General features: G+C 40.5%; 1 protein-coding gene across 1 annotated transcript in view; it reads left to right on the top strand.

Moving 5' to 3' along the window:
- LOC115271163 (catenin alpha-2-like) overlaps positions 1–18500 on the top strand; it is a 253966-nt gene that overhangs the window by 85580 nt on the left and 149886 nt on the right. The window contains exon 2 of the mRNA XM_029910656.1: positions 4882–4988. Within this exon, the coding sequence (XP_029766516.1) occupies positions 4887–4988 (102 nt within the window). The 5' untranslated portion in view covers positions 4882–4886. The remainder of the gene's footprint in view (positions 1–4881; positions 4989–18500) is intronic.

Below are 18500 nucleotides of genomic sequence, written 5' to 3'. Positions count from 1 at the left end.
GGGGGGGGGGGGGGGGGGGGGGGGGGGGGGGGGGGGGGTCAGAGGGCTGTCTGGCTCAGTGGGGCTTATCATGCTGCTTACTCCCCCCTCCCCCCTCCCCCCCCGGAGCCTCAGCGCGCCACGTCCAGAAGCGGCCCTGCACAGCGCTGCAGCGGCGTGGCTCCACGGGACCTGAGCTCCCGCCACTTGGCCCGGAGCTCGGAGCCCTGCCCCCTCACCACGCGGCTCTGAGCAGGAGGAGCTCAGGCCACGTGACCGCAGCGCTGTCCAGGGCCGCTCCCAGATGCGGCGCGCTGAGGCACCGGGGGATGGGGGAAGGCGGAGGCGGGGGGGAGCCTCTGACATTCTTGTGGGGGCCCCTGCGGGGCCCGGGGCCTGGGGCAAATTGCCCCACTTGCCCCCCCCTCTGGGCAGCCCTGAACCCACAGAATATTCAGGTTGCACCCAGTGCCAACAGACCAGTTACTCACCCAGTATTTGCTTCCTAAATTTCACACCAAAGACAATGTCGGAAGTCAATTCTATAGCAAATTAACTAAAGATTTATTAACCAGGAAAAATAAATGAGAGTTATTGAGAGGTTAATACAGGTAAAATATATGTACAGGTGAGTCACAGTCTATAATTCCAAATGGTAGCAGAGATGAAGTAATCTGCCCGTTTCTCAAAAGTCTCTCAGGGCAACCCAGAATAATTTTGGGGATCTCTGTTCTTGTTTGGTTATTCTGCCCCGTTAGAATCCAAACAGTCCAGAGATGAAGGATTTTTCCTTGTGTCCATACTTATAGCTTCTTGTCACAGAAAAGCAAGTCACTACCCACCTGGGCTCTTTCTCTGATGATGCGGAGAGAGAGGAAAGCATTTAGAGTCTTTGATCGTCATACATGACCACTTTTTTGAAATATGCAGGGATTAGCACCTTCCTGCTATAGTCCTTCATTTGCATTACACATTTGTTCTGTTTGATGGGTTACTTAGTTACAGAGTGTTACAGAGTGTCACAGGGCACTAGTTCAGGTGGTTCCGCAGTCATAAACACACACCAGGCTGTTTATCATTCACCAAGGTGTGCATTTATTTCCCTCTTACATCACCAGAACATGTAACATGGGCTTAGAGTAAGCACAGACTGCCCTGTAGCCCTCATTCTTCAGCCCAGGCTCACCCTCTGAGCTTCCTTCTGAGTTCCTCTTGAGCTCCTTCCTCAACTGCCTTTGCTTCATGTTTCCTCTCCTTATATTCTCCCCAATTACCTTGTTACCCCAGTGATTATCATCCGTGTGGTCACAATCCCCCACCAGAACGTCTGTAATTGTTAAGGATACAATTCAGTCATGGAGGTCACGGAAGTAATGGATTCTGTGACTTTACTGGAGCTCCATGACTTCGGCTTCAGCTGTCAGAAGCTGGGGCTGGAGTCAGGGTTGTGGGCCCCTCACCCTTGGTTTCAGCCGGGGCTGGGGATGTGTATCCCTCCATCCCTGTGGCTGTGGCCAGTGCTGGAGACAGGGCTGTGTGCCCCCCTGGTCCCCTGCGGTCAGAGCCTGGGCTGTGCACCCCCCCCACACACACATTGCCGCTTTGGTCCGTGCCAGAGCCGGGTCTGTGCATCTCCTCTCCCACGGCTTCGGCTGTGGCCGGAGCTGGAGTTGCTGCTCTGTGCCCCAGCCCCATGGCTTCAGCCAGGATTGAAGTTGGGACTGTGCTTCCCCTGCCCCGCCCTGCTCCTCCCCACCATGGCGGCAGGGCTGGGGTTGTCAGTCCACACCATGGGGCTTCAACTGTCATTCCTTCCCGCCCCCAACACACCCTCTCTTCCCTCATTATTTTTAGTAAAAGTCACAGACAGGTCATGGCTCCCATGAATTTTTTTTGTGTATATTGCCCGCGACCTGTCCATGACTTTTACTAAAAATAACCATGACAAAATCTTGACCTTAGTAATTCCCCCAGGCTTCAGCACTTTCAGTTATCAGGGATATATAGAATGCAAGTGTTCACTGTTACATTATAACATGGGGCATAGTTGAGTGAGAAAAATACATGCGTCATCCATCTGGTTTCCAACTATGCATTTGTAAATGTTCAGTGAGGCCTGGGGCCTTGGCATAAGCTGGCTCCTGGTCTGCCAGTGTCCCACCTGGCCTAAATGCATTGGAATACTTCAGGGCTGTGAGGTTCTTGTGTTTAAATACAATATGTGAAGTAATGTTTTTGCTTGTTTGGGTAGAAGAGATAACAGAATATGTGAACAGACTATGATCAACAGACTATTTCTTGTTTGACTGTTTTTTCGGCTTGGAAAGAATTCCCTATGAGTTGCAAGGAAAATCTTTAATCCTTAGGGATTATGCTCAGGCGTGTAATCCCTATTCACTCTTTTTTTCATTTTAAATTGTTCAGGTGGCATTAGTTAATGAAATAGAATGAATAATTATTTAACTTGACATTTTTGTTTTTTTTGCTTAACTGTGTTAACTTTGCAATCAGGGTGGATTGATTTAAAGCAAGGCAATTAAAGTCATGATTTAAATCACAAATTGGAAAGCCTTGATTTTAATCAATTTTTCCATGTGTACTTTAGTTATTTTCTAAATAACGGTGTTTTCTCATTGGTTGATATAACCATTAAAACATGTTGATTCACAACTAAATGGAGTCTTTGTACTAGATTTGGTACATCTTTTTGCTACCTAGAACAGTACGCTATAACCATCTACATTTATTTAAGCAATTATATTGCTTAATATTTTAAGATTTTTATTTATAGTACATTTTAGTATATTAGAAAATAGTGAATTATATACTGCTTATTTACTAGATAATTAATTTTAGCTCATGATTTGTGTTACGCAGCATTAGGATAGTGATTGGAATTTAATTAAACACACAAAACAGCTTATAAAATTTATTTTTATTAAAACAACCTTAATTGTTTTTGATATATAAACTTCTCTTATCAAAACACGTTTCACATTTACAACTAAATGATTTATTAAAGGAACAGAAGGATTAACTGTAGACAGTGAATTAAACTGACTATTTCAGTTTAACCTGGAGAAATTTTCAAATATGCCTGGATGAAAATGACTGGAGCTTAAGTTTCTACTCACGTATGTCTCTTGAAAATGAGACAACAGTCTCGTAAGTTATTTAAGCTGTCCTTTAAACTGTTAAAACTAGTAGATCTCATTCCTTCCCGTCTCATTTTTATTCCTAGACTGGAAGAGAGACAAGTTTTCCTGCTTTTTCAACTCCCAATCGATTTCTCAGCTTTAAATGAATTAATCCAAATGAAGACAATATTATTTCTGTGTGTGAAGAAGAGGCTACTGCTGTCAAAAGTTGGTTTAGCACTTCAACAGACTTTTGTTCCAGGTGCTTAGCTAGTGATTTCCAGTGGTGTGTTCAGTGATGTGACTTTCTTTAAAACGTCTTCAGCAAACGTGTACAGCTTGAGTAGTTCACCTCAAGCCCTGAAATTTATGATGGTTGGCATGACCATGGTGATTATTAGATGCCCATGTCAATCAGCATCATGTTCTTCAGCAGTTAGGCATCTACCCTTTTTTTGGAGGAGAATATTGGCAAAAATGAGAGAAAAGAGGGCCGTTTTTGCATGTGCAAATTATAAGGAGCATGGCTTAGTTAGGTTCTGCAGTATTACACTCTGCTTTCGTATTGGCTTATGCTATATTTTAGGTAGTGTATGGACAAGATAAAAATCTCTTTGTCTCTTGTGAAATGCCTTTGGTCTGCATTTACCTACCTATGGTTCCGAGTGGTAGTTAATGGGCACTGCAACTTTTCTGAATGACACAGGGCAAGTCCTTCCTATTTCATGTCCTTCCTATTACAAGTCCTTCCATCAGATGTTGCCTGGTGGTGGGCAATATTTTCAGTACCAAGTGTGTGCTATGGATTGCACACTTCAGGGTATGTGCCTGAATGCCTCTGCTTTTGTAAATTATAATGTGCCTTTCATATTACTCAAATACATTCATCTGTGGTTTAGTGTAGGCAGTAATTAGTTTGGATTTAGAAAACCATTTTAAATGTCTGGGTTAATTAAATATAGAAGGCTTTATTCTGATCTCAGCTATACAAGACATTGCAAAACATTATTATTGCTACTTTTATTATTATTTATTATTGTTATATGGCAGTGCTCATGCAATGCTAGGCACTTTTCAGGAATTTAAAACGGGATGGATCCGAACCCAGTAAGCACCCTGTCCAAAGACTGGTAGGTAGACAGAGGTTAGAGGAAGAGGAACAACGAATGGTTAGCTTTTATGCAAGTCAACATAGTAATGCTAACGCCAAACCTTCAAAAATTCTGAGTTAGTCTCTGCTCACCAAATCATGAGATTTTAAAAAAATAATACATTTTGTTTCTTTTTATAAGTGTTCTGGGTTTTGAGCCTTTATGGTTCACATTTTCAAGCTGTTCTCTGCAGTGGTGGAGGCTGTAAACTTCCTTTTTGTTTTGTAAATAAATGCTGAGATATTCACGTAATTACATTTTTCCAAGAGCGGAGGCTTTGAGAAAAACGTCAAATTTTGCCGGACTAATGTTAAAATTGCAAGAGTTGGCAGCACTGCAACTAGATCAAATGTAGGCAGCATGACAAAAGTGGGTGTTGAAGAAGGAGTTCAGAGAGAATGTAGCGGGAAAGGGACCTTGTGAATGAATTCAAACATAGTGTGAAATTTGCTGTGGGTCTTGTGTACATATGGGAGGTGGTAGGTAAGTGATGCAGGAATATTTGTTGTATATCTTGCGTGCACAGAATATGTAAGTACTCCTCTTTATGTAATATCTAAAAAATATACAGACTGAATAATTTACATAGGTTTATGTAATTTTGTCTCTTCTAGGGAGCATGACTTCTGCAACTTCACCTATCATTTTAAAATGGGACCCCAAAAGCTTAGAAATCAGGACTCTTACAGTAGAGAGGCTCTTGGAACCACTTGTTACACAGGTAAGTTGATTGTTTTTTACACTAGTTAGCTGTTGTCTTGAGTGTGATGCTGTATCTCAATGTATTGTTATTCTTAAATACTTATATTACAGTAGTGCTTAAGGGCTTCCAGGCAGTCTCCATGCGCTAGGCAGTGTGTAAACACATATTCAGGAGTTCTTGCTTTAGAGACTTTGCAGTCTAAGAGAAATATCATAAAAAGAGTAGTGGGAGAGGAATAACATCAGACAAATACAATGTATATATAGCTATAATAGATAACGACAATCAGCAATTATTCTTCTAACAATTATATATAAAGTAAATGCCAACTATCCCCTTTTGTCCCTCACATTATTATTAATTAGCAGTTTTCTTACAGACATTATGGCAGAGGTGGGCCTTGAGGAGTGGCCTGAAGGACAAGGGGTAGGCTTTCTTTTGAGTTTAATGCTGGCTTCTACAGTGAAAGTAAAACTGATATTAAACAAAAGTTCTATTTTTAAATGATATTTTTATGTGTGGCTCCCATACTGCTCATGTTGAATGATGTCACTTTCCAGCAAAATTGCTGCCACCATTAATATGTTTGTTTTGCCTTTTATATGTTGGAAAAAAAGGTATTTTATATTTTTCTTCAAATTACATTTGACAAGCCAGTATAAGGTAAATCTTGGCTACATGACTTTTGAGATTGCTGAAGTGATCAAATGGGTTGTGACACTCTGTACCTCGGGGGAACACCCTGCAACTCCATGTTCCCGCCATTTTCATCCTTATAATACGATTGTGTGGTATCCAATGCAAAGTTTGTCATGTCAGGTGTCTTCAGAAGGCTCATGATGCACTGAGCATTGTTGTTATAATAATGTTATAGGTTGTAATTTCATGTATATAGTTATGAGGCAGAAAATGTGTCTTCATGGCTTAAAACAAGCCCAGGAAAAACTCTCCAGGAGCAGAGGGGCAGTTCACACCTCATCAGGGCATGTATGGGACAAACCCAGCCCAGCCTCACAGGAACAAAGGACACTGGCCTAGGCAGCAACAAAGGATCTGTTGGACTTCCTTTGGTCAGTTTGGGACTAGGATGAGGTAATGCTCACCTGACTCTGAAGTGGCGGGGGGGCAAAGCCAAGAGGGAAGAAAGAACATGATAAAAGGGAGAGAAATTTGCCATGCTCTCTCTCTTCCACCTCCATCTACAGACACCACCACCAAGCGACTGAAGTGCTGATCAAAGGGGAGAGCCTGGCTGAAGAGCAACCAGCCAGTCTGTGGTGAGAAACATCTAAGTTTGTAAGGGCACCGAAAGTGTTAAGATCAGCTTAGAATGCGTTTAGCTTTTATTTCATTTGACCAAATCTTACTTGTTGTGCTTTTACTTATAACTACTTAAAAACTATCTCCTGTAGTTAATAAATTTGTTTGTTTATTCTACCTGAAGCAGTGCTTTTGGTTTGAAGCGTGTCAGAGACTTCCCTTGGGATAACAAGCCTGGTACATATCAATGTCTTTGTTAAACTGATGAAGTCATATAAGCTTGCAGCGTCCAGCGGGTATAACTGGACACTGAAAGATGGAGGTTCCTAGGGTTGTGTCTGGGACCGGAGATATTGGCTAGCATCATTCGGTTGCACAATCCAAGCAGCAGCTGGCCAAAGGTGCTCACTCACATAACTGGGAGCAGCTTACATGCTTGAGGCTGTGCGGGAACAACCCGGGAGTGGGGGTTCTCACAGCAGAGAGGGTAAGGCTGGCTCCCAGAGTCAAGGATTGGGGTGATCTAGCAGATCACTGGGCCAGAGAACACCAGGGGAACGTCACATGGGTGTGGCTTTCATTTAACATGTTAATGAACTCTCCTGACAAACCTAGACAGATACATCTGCTGCTAATGTGGAGAGCTCTTTTAAAATCTGCAAGATCCTAACATGCTGAGTTGGGGTGAGGAATTAGGTTATGGGTTGTCTTTCGCTCTGGTCCTGCTGATAGAAGGGGAAGTCAGGCAAAGTTATAGCAGGATGACTCTGTTAAGCAGTAATAGGTCAGGAGAGGGCAGCCTTTACTAAAGGGTGAAAATTCTGCCAGGAGGGGAAAGTTCCAGGGTCTCTGAGAGGATGGTTGAAGACTTCAGATGAAAGCAGTAAAGCTCCTGTTAGGTTGGGACTAGTGATTTAAACTCAGGTTTCTGGATTTGCCTTGGTGATGGTTGGTGTTGCTGGGTGTAAGATCAGCAAGACTCATGTACATAATGTAAATAATTATACCTGACTTTGTGACATCATTTTATCCAACAATAGAAACTAACATGTGCCCTGAAGTCCACCACCATTTGGATGAGTGCAGCAACATGTTGATTTTTTTCATAGTTTGGCACCAAGATGAGAGTGGGAGGCCAGCAGATGGAGGGACGTGATCGTTCCCCTTTATTCGACATTGGTGAGGCCTCATCTGGAGTACTGTGTCCAGTTTTGGGGCCCACACTACAAGAAGGATGTGGAAAAATTGGAAAGAGTCCAGCAGAGGGCAACAAAAATGATTAGGGGGCTGGAGCACATGACTTATGAGGAGAGGCTGAGAGAACTGGGATTGTTGAGTCTGCAGAAGAGAAGAATGAGGGGAGATTTGATAGCTGTTTTCAACTACCTGAAAGGGAGTTCCAAAGAGGATGGATCTGAACTGTTCTCAGTGGTAGCAGATGACAGAACAAGGAGTAATGGTCTCAAGTTGCAGTGGGGGAAGTTTAGGTTGGATATTAGGAAAAACTTGGTCACTAGGAGGGTGGTGAAGCACTGGAATGGGTTACCTAGGGAGGTGGTGGAATCTCCTTCCTTCAAGGTTTTTAAGGTCAGGCTTGACAAAGCCCTGGCTGGGATGATTTAGTTGGGGATTGGTCCTGCTTTGGGCCGGGGGCTGGACTAGATGACCTCCTGAGGTCCTTGCAACCCTGATATTCTATGATTCTGTGAATGCACAGTCTAGCTTCAGGAGGGGGAAATTGAACCAGTTTGTACATTTCAGAGTTTGTGATGGTCCCTAAGCAACTTCTTGATTTCATAGATTTTTGAGGCCATAAGGGACCTTTAGATTTCCTAGTCTGACCTCCTGTATAACACAGGATTTCAAACAGCCACCCTGTTTCGAGTCCAATAACTTGTGTTTGACTAAAGCATATCTTCCAGAAAGGAATCCACTCTTGATCTGAAGACTTCAAGAGGTGGGAAATTCACTGCTTCCCTTGGTAATTTGTTCCAGTGGTTAATCATTCTCACTGTTCTTTTTTAAAGTGCCTTCTTTATCATTTGAATTTGTCAGCCATTGGTTCTTATTATGCCTTTCTCAGGTAGATAAAAGATCCTGTTAATCCTGGTATTTTCTCCCTGTAAAGGTACTTGTATACTGTAATAAAGCCACTGCTCAATCTTCTTTTTGATAAACCAGATACATTGAGCTTCTTAAGTCTCTTGCTGTAGGAATATTTCTTCAGCTTTCAAATAATTTTTGTTGGACTTTTCTGCTTTGCTTATGACTGGCCCTGCTAGTTTGAAATGTTCTGAGCATAGTACATTTATTTTTAACAGAAACATATTACACAAAAATGATTGCTTTTGAATTTGTTTGACAGTGATGTTCCATCTCCTTTCCATATATGGAAGTCTTCCTGTGGAATTCTGTTGCTGTGACATCTCATGGTCAATGTAGTCAGCCCTTTGCTCCCACTAAAATGGAATTGTAGGAGACACATTGAAAATTATATAGGGCCTTTTCAAAAAGAGTGTAAGCTAAAATATTCAAGTTCTTCTCAATGTGATTGCCTTTGTCTATTCCACTGTAGGTGTGTGCGTGCCTCGTGCATGGTTGTCAGAGGATTTTTCCCTCAGCAGTACCCGTTGGGGCAGCACAAGTGCCCTCTGGTACCTCATGCCACTGTACACCAGTATAAAGGCCCAATCAGCTCCCAACTCCCCTCAGTGCCTTCCTGCCACCAGTGACAGTTGTTGGAGCTGTTATCTTTGCATTTGCAAGTCTTCCCTCCCTTCTTGTATATATAGTACCTGTCATGTTAGTTTAGCATAGAGTAGTGTATTTTGTACGTAGCTAGAGATTAGAGTAAGTTTAGTTTAGTTTAGTTCTTAGAGACGTGCAATCTCTGGGGCCCGTTTGGGTACTGATCCAGTGCTGAAAGGCAAATGTTGTGTTCTCCTTGCTTCAAGGCCTGCTGCTCATGTGGCAAACCTATGTCAGTGAGCAACCTTTACCCCAGCTGCCTTAAATATTTGGGGGAGCACATGTAGATGACAAATATCACATTTGTAGAGGGGTTCAAACCTTGTTCCAAAACGAACAGGGCTGCCAGGCTCCAGTACTTAGTCATGGAGTCTGCATTTCACCCTCCATTGGAACATTCCCACTTGGAGCAGATACTGAGCATGTCCAAGTCTTTCAGCCTTAACATTTTTTCCCCTTGTTTTTGTGGTTTTATGTTACAGATGATCTATATGTAATATACCTAACTCACACACAAGTGGTTTTGTGTACTAATAGGAAGAGATTCAGGCAAAATAGCCTTTACTGGTAATACCCAAATAACTAAAACAAAACTCATCACCGCTGGCAATAAGCATTTCTTTCTTAAACAACGTATTATACATTCAGTTACACAGAATTTACAATGCAATTGTTAATAGTGGCATCTGGTGACTTCCAGTGGTTATAGAACCAGGGGGAGATTATTCAGAAATGAAAATTGTTGAATAGGTTACAAAAATTTTGGACGCAGAAGCAATGCAAAAATATATTTAAACTTCTTTGTTCTTCTTCTTTATACCTTCAACTAACAAATATTTGCCAATTTTTCTAAATATAGGTGCCTAAATCTGTATTTAAATACCTAAATATTGACCTGACTCTTAAAAGGTGCTGAGCATCTATCGCTTCCATTGAAGTCAATGGGTGCTACAGGTACTCAGTGCCTCTAAAATCAAACCATTTTTCAATTAGTCACCAAAATTTGAATATTTTAGCTTATATTCTTAATGCTCGTGATGCAAAAGATTTCAGGGACATTTTGCAAAAGTAGAAACAATAATATCCAGCTCTTTGGAACCTAAAGGTTTAGGCCTAATTTTCAAATATGGGTGCCTAAATTTAGATTCTTAAGTTCATATTTAGGCATATAAATAAGTGATCTGAATTGCAAAAGCACTGAGCACCCAACTAATGTCATTTAAGTCTTGAAGAATATATATTAAAAAGAAGTTGAATTGAAAAATGGGTTTAAAAAGAAAAAAAATGTCCAAGAAAAAGTGATCCAATGAGCCAAAAATGTTACATTAAAACTGAATTTTAGACAAGCTAATTAAAGTTCCAAATGAGAAACTATGGAAAACCTATTAAGCTGATTAAAAAAATCAATTAACCGATCATGAGCATTCATAAGAAATAATAGAATTACTTTTATATGAGGAAACCCTGGACTAGCAGACTAATTAGAACTTCCATAGCTGTCAGAGATCTAAGAACATTAAAACTTGCTAAAGCACCCATATTCCCATTGCTTGTCATCATATTGAAAGGACAATAGATATGCTATGCCACATGCTATTTGACTTTCTTATTACTGCTGTTATTAAGTGGGCTTTTTAGGAAGAAATTTAATTGAGACGAATTTAGCAGAATTTCTATTTCTTACAGAAAAATACTGAATAGATTTATCTAATGATTACAGTTGTCATGTTTGTCTTTCCTCTGTTTCACTCATTCTACAACTAACAATAAAAAGTAATTACTGTATTTGTGGCCTTCTTTGTTTTATGAAGGTTTATTACAATTTACCTTCATTATAAAATTTTGTATTTATGAATACTACATCACACATAAATGTAACTCAAGTATCAAAGGGGTAGCCATGTTAGTCTGGATCTGTAAAAGCAGCAAAGAGTCCTGTGGCACTTTATAGACCAGGGGTTGGCAATGTTTGGCACGTGGCTCGCCAGGGTTCTTACCCTGGTGAGCCGCGTGCCAAACGTTGCCGACCCCTGTTATAGACGTATAGGAGCATGGGCTTTCGTGGGTGAATACCCACTTCTTCGGATGCATAACCCTTTGCTGCTTTTATACATGTAACTGGACATAGTTCCTCAAGGAACAATATGCACCTTAGTACATAGTGACCAAAGTGACTGATAGGTTTATTTCCATAGGCTGAGTTTTAACAAAAAGCTATCTAAAATCATTGAGGTTAGTAAGGGCTGAATCCTGTGCTCAGATACTTGTGTACAGCTTCCACTGGCTTCTGTGGAAACTGCACCCGAATAGCTGGGGGTTGACTTTGGTTCATAAAGATTACGGATAGTTCTGGATAATATTTTAATATAAATGGTGTTTAGTAGTTTGAAAAGTTATCCACATTTAAACTCTGTATTGCCTTTGTCGTCCCCCCCTGCACCATATGCTCTCTCCACTTCCTTCACTGTTGCTCATGACACTGGTAGACCTAACTTCAACTGTTTCAAAACCTGTAACTGTGATGGAAAGGTGATTAGATCCTCCAAATGCAGGGGTTTTTTCATAGAATCATAGAAGATTCGGGTTGGAAGAGACCTCAGGAGGTCATCTAGTCCAACCCCCTGCTCAAAGCGGGACCAACCCCAACTATGGCACATTCATAAGAGGATTCTGTAATGTAAGGAAGCCAGATTAATTGCTTTATTGATTATGAATAGTTTAGACTCTAGAAAAAACTAGAAGAATTAGTTTGCCTTTGTGTTCCAGTCATGTCACCCAAATGGTGGGCCACTAGTTCCTCTTACTAATAAAATTTGCACAAAGGACAATGGTTGGCAAAAACATCGATTATAAATCTGAGCAGATTAAATTATTACAGAGCATTCACTTTCAGTCATAAAGGGAAAATATAGGACTGTGACTATTACTGCCGTTTTTGTTATGGTAGCACCGAGGGTCTTCAAACAGGGATTAAGGCCCTATTGTGCTAGTCAATATACAAACCCCCTTCTACACACTTCACTCCCAAAAACCCCAAAGGTTTATATATGTTAATTGTTTACATACTATAGTACTAAGGATTTAATTCAAACTACTTTCCCCCTTTCTTACTTGTGCCATTGTGTTCCTTCTGGCAGGATATGGTAGTACAGTTTACATAGATTTTTAGCTCCTGGGCAGCATGGCATTAAACATGTTGTTAAAGTGTAGTCCTCAGTTGTTTTTGTTTTGTATGATCATTTTTAACATGGCAATAACTTTATTCTGGCACTTCTAGAAATCTTGACAGATGATATTGCCTAAGAAGTACAGTAAGTACTAAAGCACTTAAAGGAACTGATCATGTAAACAAGATATTTTGTGCTTCTTATGTTTTCAAAAAATGCAACTTCTGTAAGAAGAATTTAAAATTAATTCTGCTAGATGGAGTTTTTTTTAGTATACAGCTATACTGTAGGTTTTTTTGTTTTATGTTCAAAGCAAGGCAATTTTGTATTGCAATTATAACACATTCTACTACCTTCAAGAACTGGGGACATTTAGCACCACATTAGCTCAGAGAAACATAAAGATAATGTATGGCAAATGCAGAGATATCAATTATTCAGAGTGAAAGTTTTTCTGTAGTGTCAATTAGTAAAATTAAGAAATCTATATAATATACATACGATTTGATGTAATTCCAAATTGCTTTAATGTAAGTGAACAATAGCATCATACTAACATTACTACAGTTATGTCTGGGGTGGCACTTCAATTCTAAGCTTTTATTTTTAATGGTTTATAATCAAGCCCAACAAGAGAGAGATTAAAACCCAGAGAAGAATCTAAAGTAAAATGTTTAGGGATACTTTAAAAAAAAATGTATTTAGCAATTTCTAAATGATCAAAGCATGGCAAATAGTGGTTTTTCAGCCATTACCATAGTTCAGATTCTATTTGCTCTTGGATAACCCTAGAACTCATTGCATTTAAACTCTAAATCTGGCACATATCTAGTACACCACGAGGAATGTACGATTTACTGAGTTGGGGCAGGTGGGAAGTGCTTTGGAAATAGTTATAGACATGGTTTATCAGACTTGCACAGTGCATTATTTTCACCATCAATTTTAAATGTATATTGGCACAGGTATGCAAGTAGGCATGCATACTCTGGACACCCACGAGAGCTCAAGTTCCTCCCCCTTCCTGGCACACATACACAGCTTGGCAAACTGTCTTTCCTCTGTATATTCTTCTGAATCCCCAAACATGTCAGTAGCTATCTAAAGGGCTAGTGCACTGTGCCTATGAGAGAGCAGGAAATTGGTGGCACCATCATCACAGCTGGATAGTGGAGTTAATGATCTGCTTTTCATTTCTTATTTTATTTATATTAATAAATAATTGATTATATATTTGAATGTTAACAACGTGCTTTGTACAGTTTAGTACAAGCAGGAGATCCACACCCACACCCAGAGCCGGCTCCAGGGTTTGGGCGCCCCAAACACAAAAAAAAAAAAAAAAAGCCGCGATCGTGATCTGCGGAGGCAATTCGGCGGAAGGTCCTTCGCTCCGAGCAGGAGTGAGGGACCGTCCGCCGAATTGCCGCCGAATAGCTGGACCTGCTGCCCCTCTCCGGAGTGGCCGCCCCAAGCACCTGCTTGCCAAGCTGGTGCCTGGAGCCGGCCCTGCCCACACCCAAGAAGTTTATACTCTACTTTAAAATATAAAACAATACATTTAGTGATCCAGGAGATTAGGGAGGTGGAAGTATCAAAGGACAACAATTACTTGGACTTTTGTTTTAGCTATTATGAATATGAACCAACACAGTCCTGTTTTCTGTACCCTCACAGTGCATGACTGAAATAATAGAGAAGTATGAACGGTGCCTATTCAGCTCAATGGATGTTAACTTGGAAGCCTGTCTGTCATGTTCTCTGCATTTCTTCCCCTAAGTGGCTGTATGTCTAGAACTTGAATACAGCTTCAACCGTCCATCTCGTCCATAAACCCTGCCTGAATTCATGTTTTAAAGCACTGGCAGCAAGTAGTAATCCACTGAATGATTTATCCAGGACTGGCTAGTGGCATGGAAAGCAAAGGGTGGTGGGAATAATAAGAGATGAGAACGGAGATGTAGGCAGGAGTTGAACTGTGCAGCACTTTGTGAGTGCTGACAAGTAGTTTGTTTGACATGAAAGGTGAGGGTGAGTTAGTGGGGTAATTTTGAAAAGGAGATGGTGTTTCTCACAGTGCAGGAAAGCTAAGGAGTTCCAACTACCTTGCAGGCTATCTTGGGCTCGGAGTACTCTAGGGCATACAATTCCAGAACATGCCGAATTTGAACAGAATTCAAACCAATAACCAGCGCCCACATTCCCAATTAGTGTCAAATGCAACAGTGCTTTTCTTTCCGACACCCCCAGCCTGTCCCAGTCTTATTTCATCCACTGTCAGCCTGCTTCTCTCCCAGTCTTCTCCCCTCACCTCAGGCATGTCCAAATTAGTTCTCCCCACTGCCCCCACTCCCTTTTCCTGTCTCACTCTCCCATCATGCTCAGCTCTTATCACGCTCCAGCCTCTCCTCTTGTCAGTATAACTCCTCCCTTACAGCCTGTCTCTGTCCCACCATCAAGCTCCTCTGAATTCCTGTCTGGCTACTATCTTCTCATTCATGCTGCCTGGGCAGCGCCAGCAGGGCAGCATGGAGAACACAGGAGAGAGAGTCCCCGTGCTCTCAGTTCTGGTGCCTGAAGCCACAACGGACCCCAGCAGCTAGGAGAAGGAATTGCAGGCAACTTTCTGATCAGCCCCTGCAGCCCTGGGATGATGTATGAGCAGTCTGGTCAGCATCCAGTTGCTATGTGAGGGTGGAGTGTGCGCAGTGCAGAGAAAATCTTCAAAATAGTTAGCTGCCAAACGCTAACAAGCCTCCACTGAGCACGGGGACATGGAGGGTATGTTTGCACTGCAGCTGGGACCAAGTCTCTCAGCCGGAGCAGAGAGACCCACTCTAGCAGGGCTCACAGTGGTGCAGTAAAAGTAGTAGCATGGATGTTGTGGCTCAGACAGCAACTCAGCCCATCCGACCCCGAGTCTGAGCTTGGCTGGCTAGCTCAAGTGTTTGCCAAAGCTGCAATGTTCATGCTGCTATTTTTAGCACACTAGGTTGAGCCCCCTTAGCAGGAGTCTGTCTGCTGTGGCTCAGGGGCTCATTCTCAGCTGTAGTGTAGACATACCCTGAGAGACTTGTAATTTGGCAAATTTTCACTGAGCTAGCAAAAGGCATTTTCCTAACACTAGGGTGACTCTCCTGCTAAATTTCAATTGACTTCTCCAAAACACGTAGGTCCTAGAGCTTCCCAACTAAAGAGTGGTGAGAAATTTTTAGCACAGGCAAACCGTATTTTCACCAATTTTGTTTTTTGGAAATGGCTAACTGCTTTTGCTGAACTTTTCAACAAAAACAACAAAAAATCAGTGTGAGGCAGATACCCAGCATAAAAATTTTAGCCTGAACAGTTATTTTGGCAAAGTAAGAACTAACTGAAAACAAGGTTTATAATGGAAAGTGTTAGACAGCCTTTTAACCATAGGTGTCACTACTAGTAACTACTATAATTACAGTAAACTAGTGTAACATTATGGTTGAAATTTCAAGTGCACAAAAGGGAGAACATTAAGAACATAAGAACGGCCATACTGGGTCAGACCAAAGGTCCATCTAGCCCAGTATCCTGTCTTCTGACAATGGCAAATGCCCGGTGCCCCAGAGGGAATGAACAGAACAGATAATCATCAAGTGATCCAGTCCCTGTCGCTCATTCCCAGCCTCTGGCAAATAGAGGCTAGGGACACCATCCCTGCCCAACCAAGTTAAAATCCTCCACAAGGAATATGTAAATTAATATTTTAAAATATATGCCATGTACATTATTCCAGACTGCTACATATGTTCAAGAGACTGAACTCCATTTTCAGGGAAAACATATATTTTTCTTGGCTCTTAAATTAATTAATATTCTGAATTCTTATTTTGTTTATTAAATAGATAATACCAGTTAATTGAGGGAAGTTGCTTTTAGAGTAATATTTACAAAATTAATAAAATAAGAAAGCTCTACAATGTTTAGTGAAAAGTATTAGTATGTTTTGGTGCATAATGTATTTTCTCAGCTTGTCTAAAAAGCAATTCCATGAACTCTGTCAAAATGTCTTGTGAAATTAAATGTCATATTCAAAATTAGGTTTATAATTCATTGTTGTGTACCAAAAATGATTTACTAGTGTTTCACGTACTATGTGGTAGTGTTGATCTGAACAAGATGGAAAGTGATCAGCATGCTAACCCCTAAACTCAACTTTTATCTCAAATATATAAATGGAAATAAGGAAGGTGTTATCAGATAACATTAATTGAATTAAAGGATGGGAGTGTAATTAATGACAATCAACATGGTTTAATGGAAAATTGGTCTTGTCACAGAAACTTAATAACATTTTTTTTATTAGATTACAATTTTGCTTGATAAGGGAAACACTGTTGACATAATAGATTTCTGTAAGCCATTTGATTGAGTGCCACATGACATTCCAACTGATTTTGTATAGTGCTTTTTAAAAAGTGTAGCACATATTAAATGGATTAAAAATTGGCTAATACATAGATTTCAAAAAGTACTGGGGAACCATCATCCAATGGGGGTTTTTCAAATGGAGTCTTGTAGAGATCTGTTCTTGGCCCAATGCTATTCAATATTTTTATCAATGATCTGGAAGAAAATAAAAAAAATAATAATTACTGGCACAGTTTAAAGATTGACATCAAAGAATGGTGGAGTGATAAATAATGTCAGCTTAATTCTATAGAGCAATCTTGACTGCTTAGTAAACTTGGCTAACTTGAACAATGCAATTTTAATATAACCAAATGCAAGGTCAAACATTTAAAAAGAAGGAATGTAGGTCACAATTACTGGAATAGGGTCTGTATTCTGGAAGGCAGTGACTCTGAAAGGAACTTAAGGGTCATGGTGGATAACATCTGAACAATGAGCTCAAAATGCAATTCAATGGCTAAGAGCTAATATGATCCTTGAAAGTAAATATGATCCTTGAAGGTAAATATGATCCTTGGTCCTGCTAGTGAAGGCAGGGGGCTGGACTTGATGACCTTTCAGGGTCCCTTCCAGTTCTATGAGATAGGTATATCTCCATATATTTTATTTTAGAAGTGGGAGAATATCAAACACAAGTAGTATTATCACTGTAATACAGCATTAGTGAAACCATTCCTGGAATACTTTCCAGTTCTGGTATCCACACTGTAAAAATTATGTTGACAAATTGGAAAGGGTTCAGAAAAGAGCTAAAAAAGTATATGAAGTCTGGGGAACTTGTCATAGAGTGAAAGACTAGAAAAACTCAAAATCTACTTAGTTTTTCCAAGAGAAGGTTAAGAGGTCACTTGGTCAGGATCTATATAAGCTTTTGCATGGTAGTAGAGGCCTTTTAAATCTAGCCTAACCGGATCCTATGCCTGAAAGCTGATGCTAGACATATTCAAACTTGAAATAAAATACAGATTTTTTAACAGTGGGGTAATTAGTCATTGGAATAATTCTATGTGGAGGATTCTCTGTCTCTTGAAGTATTTACATCAAGATTGGATGTGTTTCTAAGATATATGCTATAGTTCAGGCCCTTCATTTTTGGTTTTTATTTTGTGTAAATTTAGTGTTTGTTACTAAAATAAAAAAAAAAACTGCAAAAAAATTGACTCCATGGTTTTCTGGGTAAGTATCAGGATTCTGGAACTAGAAGAGGTGGATGAGGCAAGGGTGCCATCTCCTCATACTGCCTCCTCCATATCTTCCACTTATGCACCTACTCCAGTTATCAAGCCACCAACTCTTCTTTCAGAGCGGGAGAGTTGGACCTGGGGGGCTTCTCCCTTGGATCCTGTGGGGTCTGTCCAGGTTGCCAAGCTGCCATCTCTCCTTCTAAAGCAAGGAGCTGGGTGCAGAGAGTTTCCCGAAGAACTGTCCAAGTTACTGAGCTGCATCCAAAATTTGACTGAAAACTGGTTCAAACAAACAAACAAACAAATAATAGCTTTTTGGAAAACCGAGGACATTTTGGGTAAAAATTGGTAAAAACTGAAAATGAAGGGCCTTAGCTATATAGTTCAGTCAGAAGTTACAATACTATTCAGGAATTATTGCGTCAAAATCTATTGGCTATGTTATATAGGGAGCTCAGTTTGGATGATAAATATGGATCCTTCTGACCTTAAAATGTATAAATCAAGCAAGAAAATGATAACTGATATTAATCTCACTTTGTAGTTAAAACTCCCAAGAGACCAAAGATTTGATTCATAACCCAGAGAATTAAAATGAGATGCTTCCATGGGCTTTGGAGGAGACCCAGAGAGACTAAGCTATGTATTGAGAATGAAGCTTGAGCTGTAGTACATGAAAAATCTCATTTGCTTTATTATTGTTCACTGCATTAATTTGCTATATGACC

This window comes from Terrapene carolina, unplaced genomic scaffold (genome assembly GCF_002925995.2).
Source record: "Terrapene carolina triunguis isolate 2854851 unplaced genomic scaffold, T_m_triunguis-2.0 Scaffold66, whole genome shotgun sequence".
NCBI classification, from domain to species: Eukaryota; Metazoa; Chordata; order Testudines; family Emydidae; genus Terrapene; species Terrapene triunguis.
The sequence above is the reverse complement of the archived record's forward strand: the minus strand, read 5'-3'. Positions and strand labels throughout refer to the sequence as shown.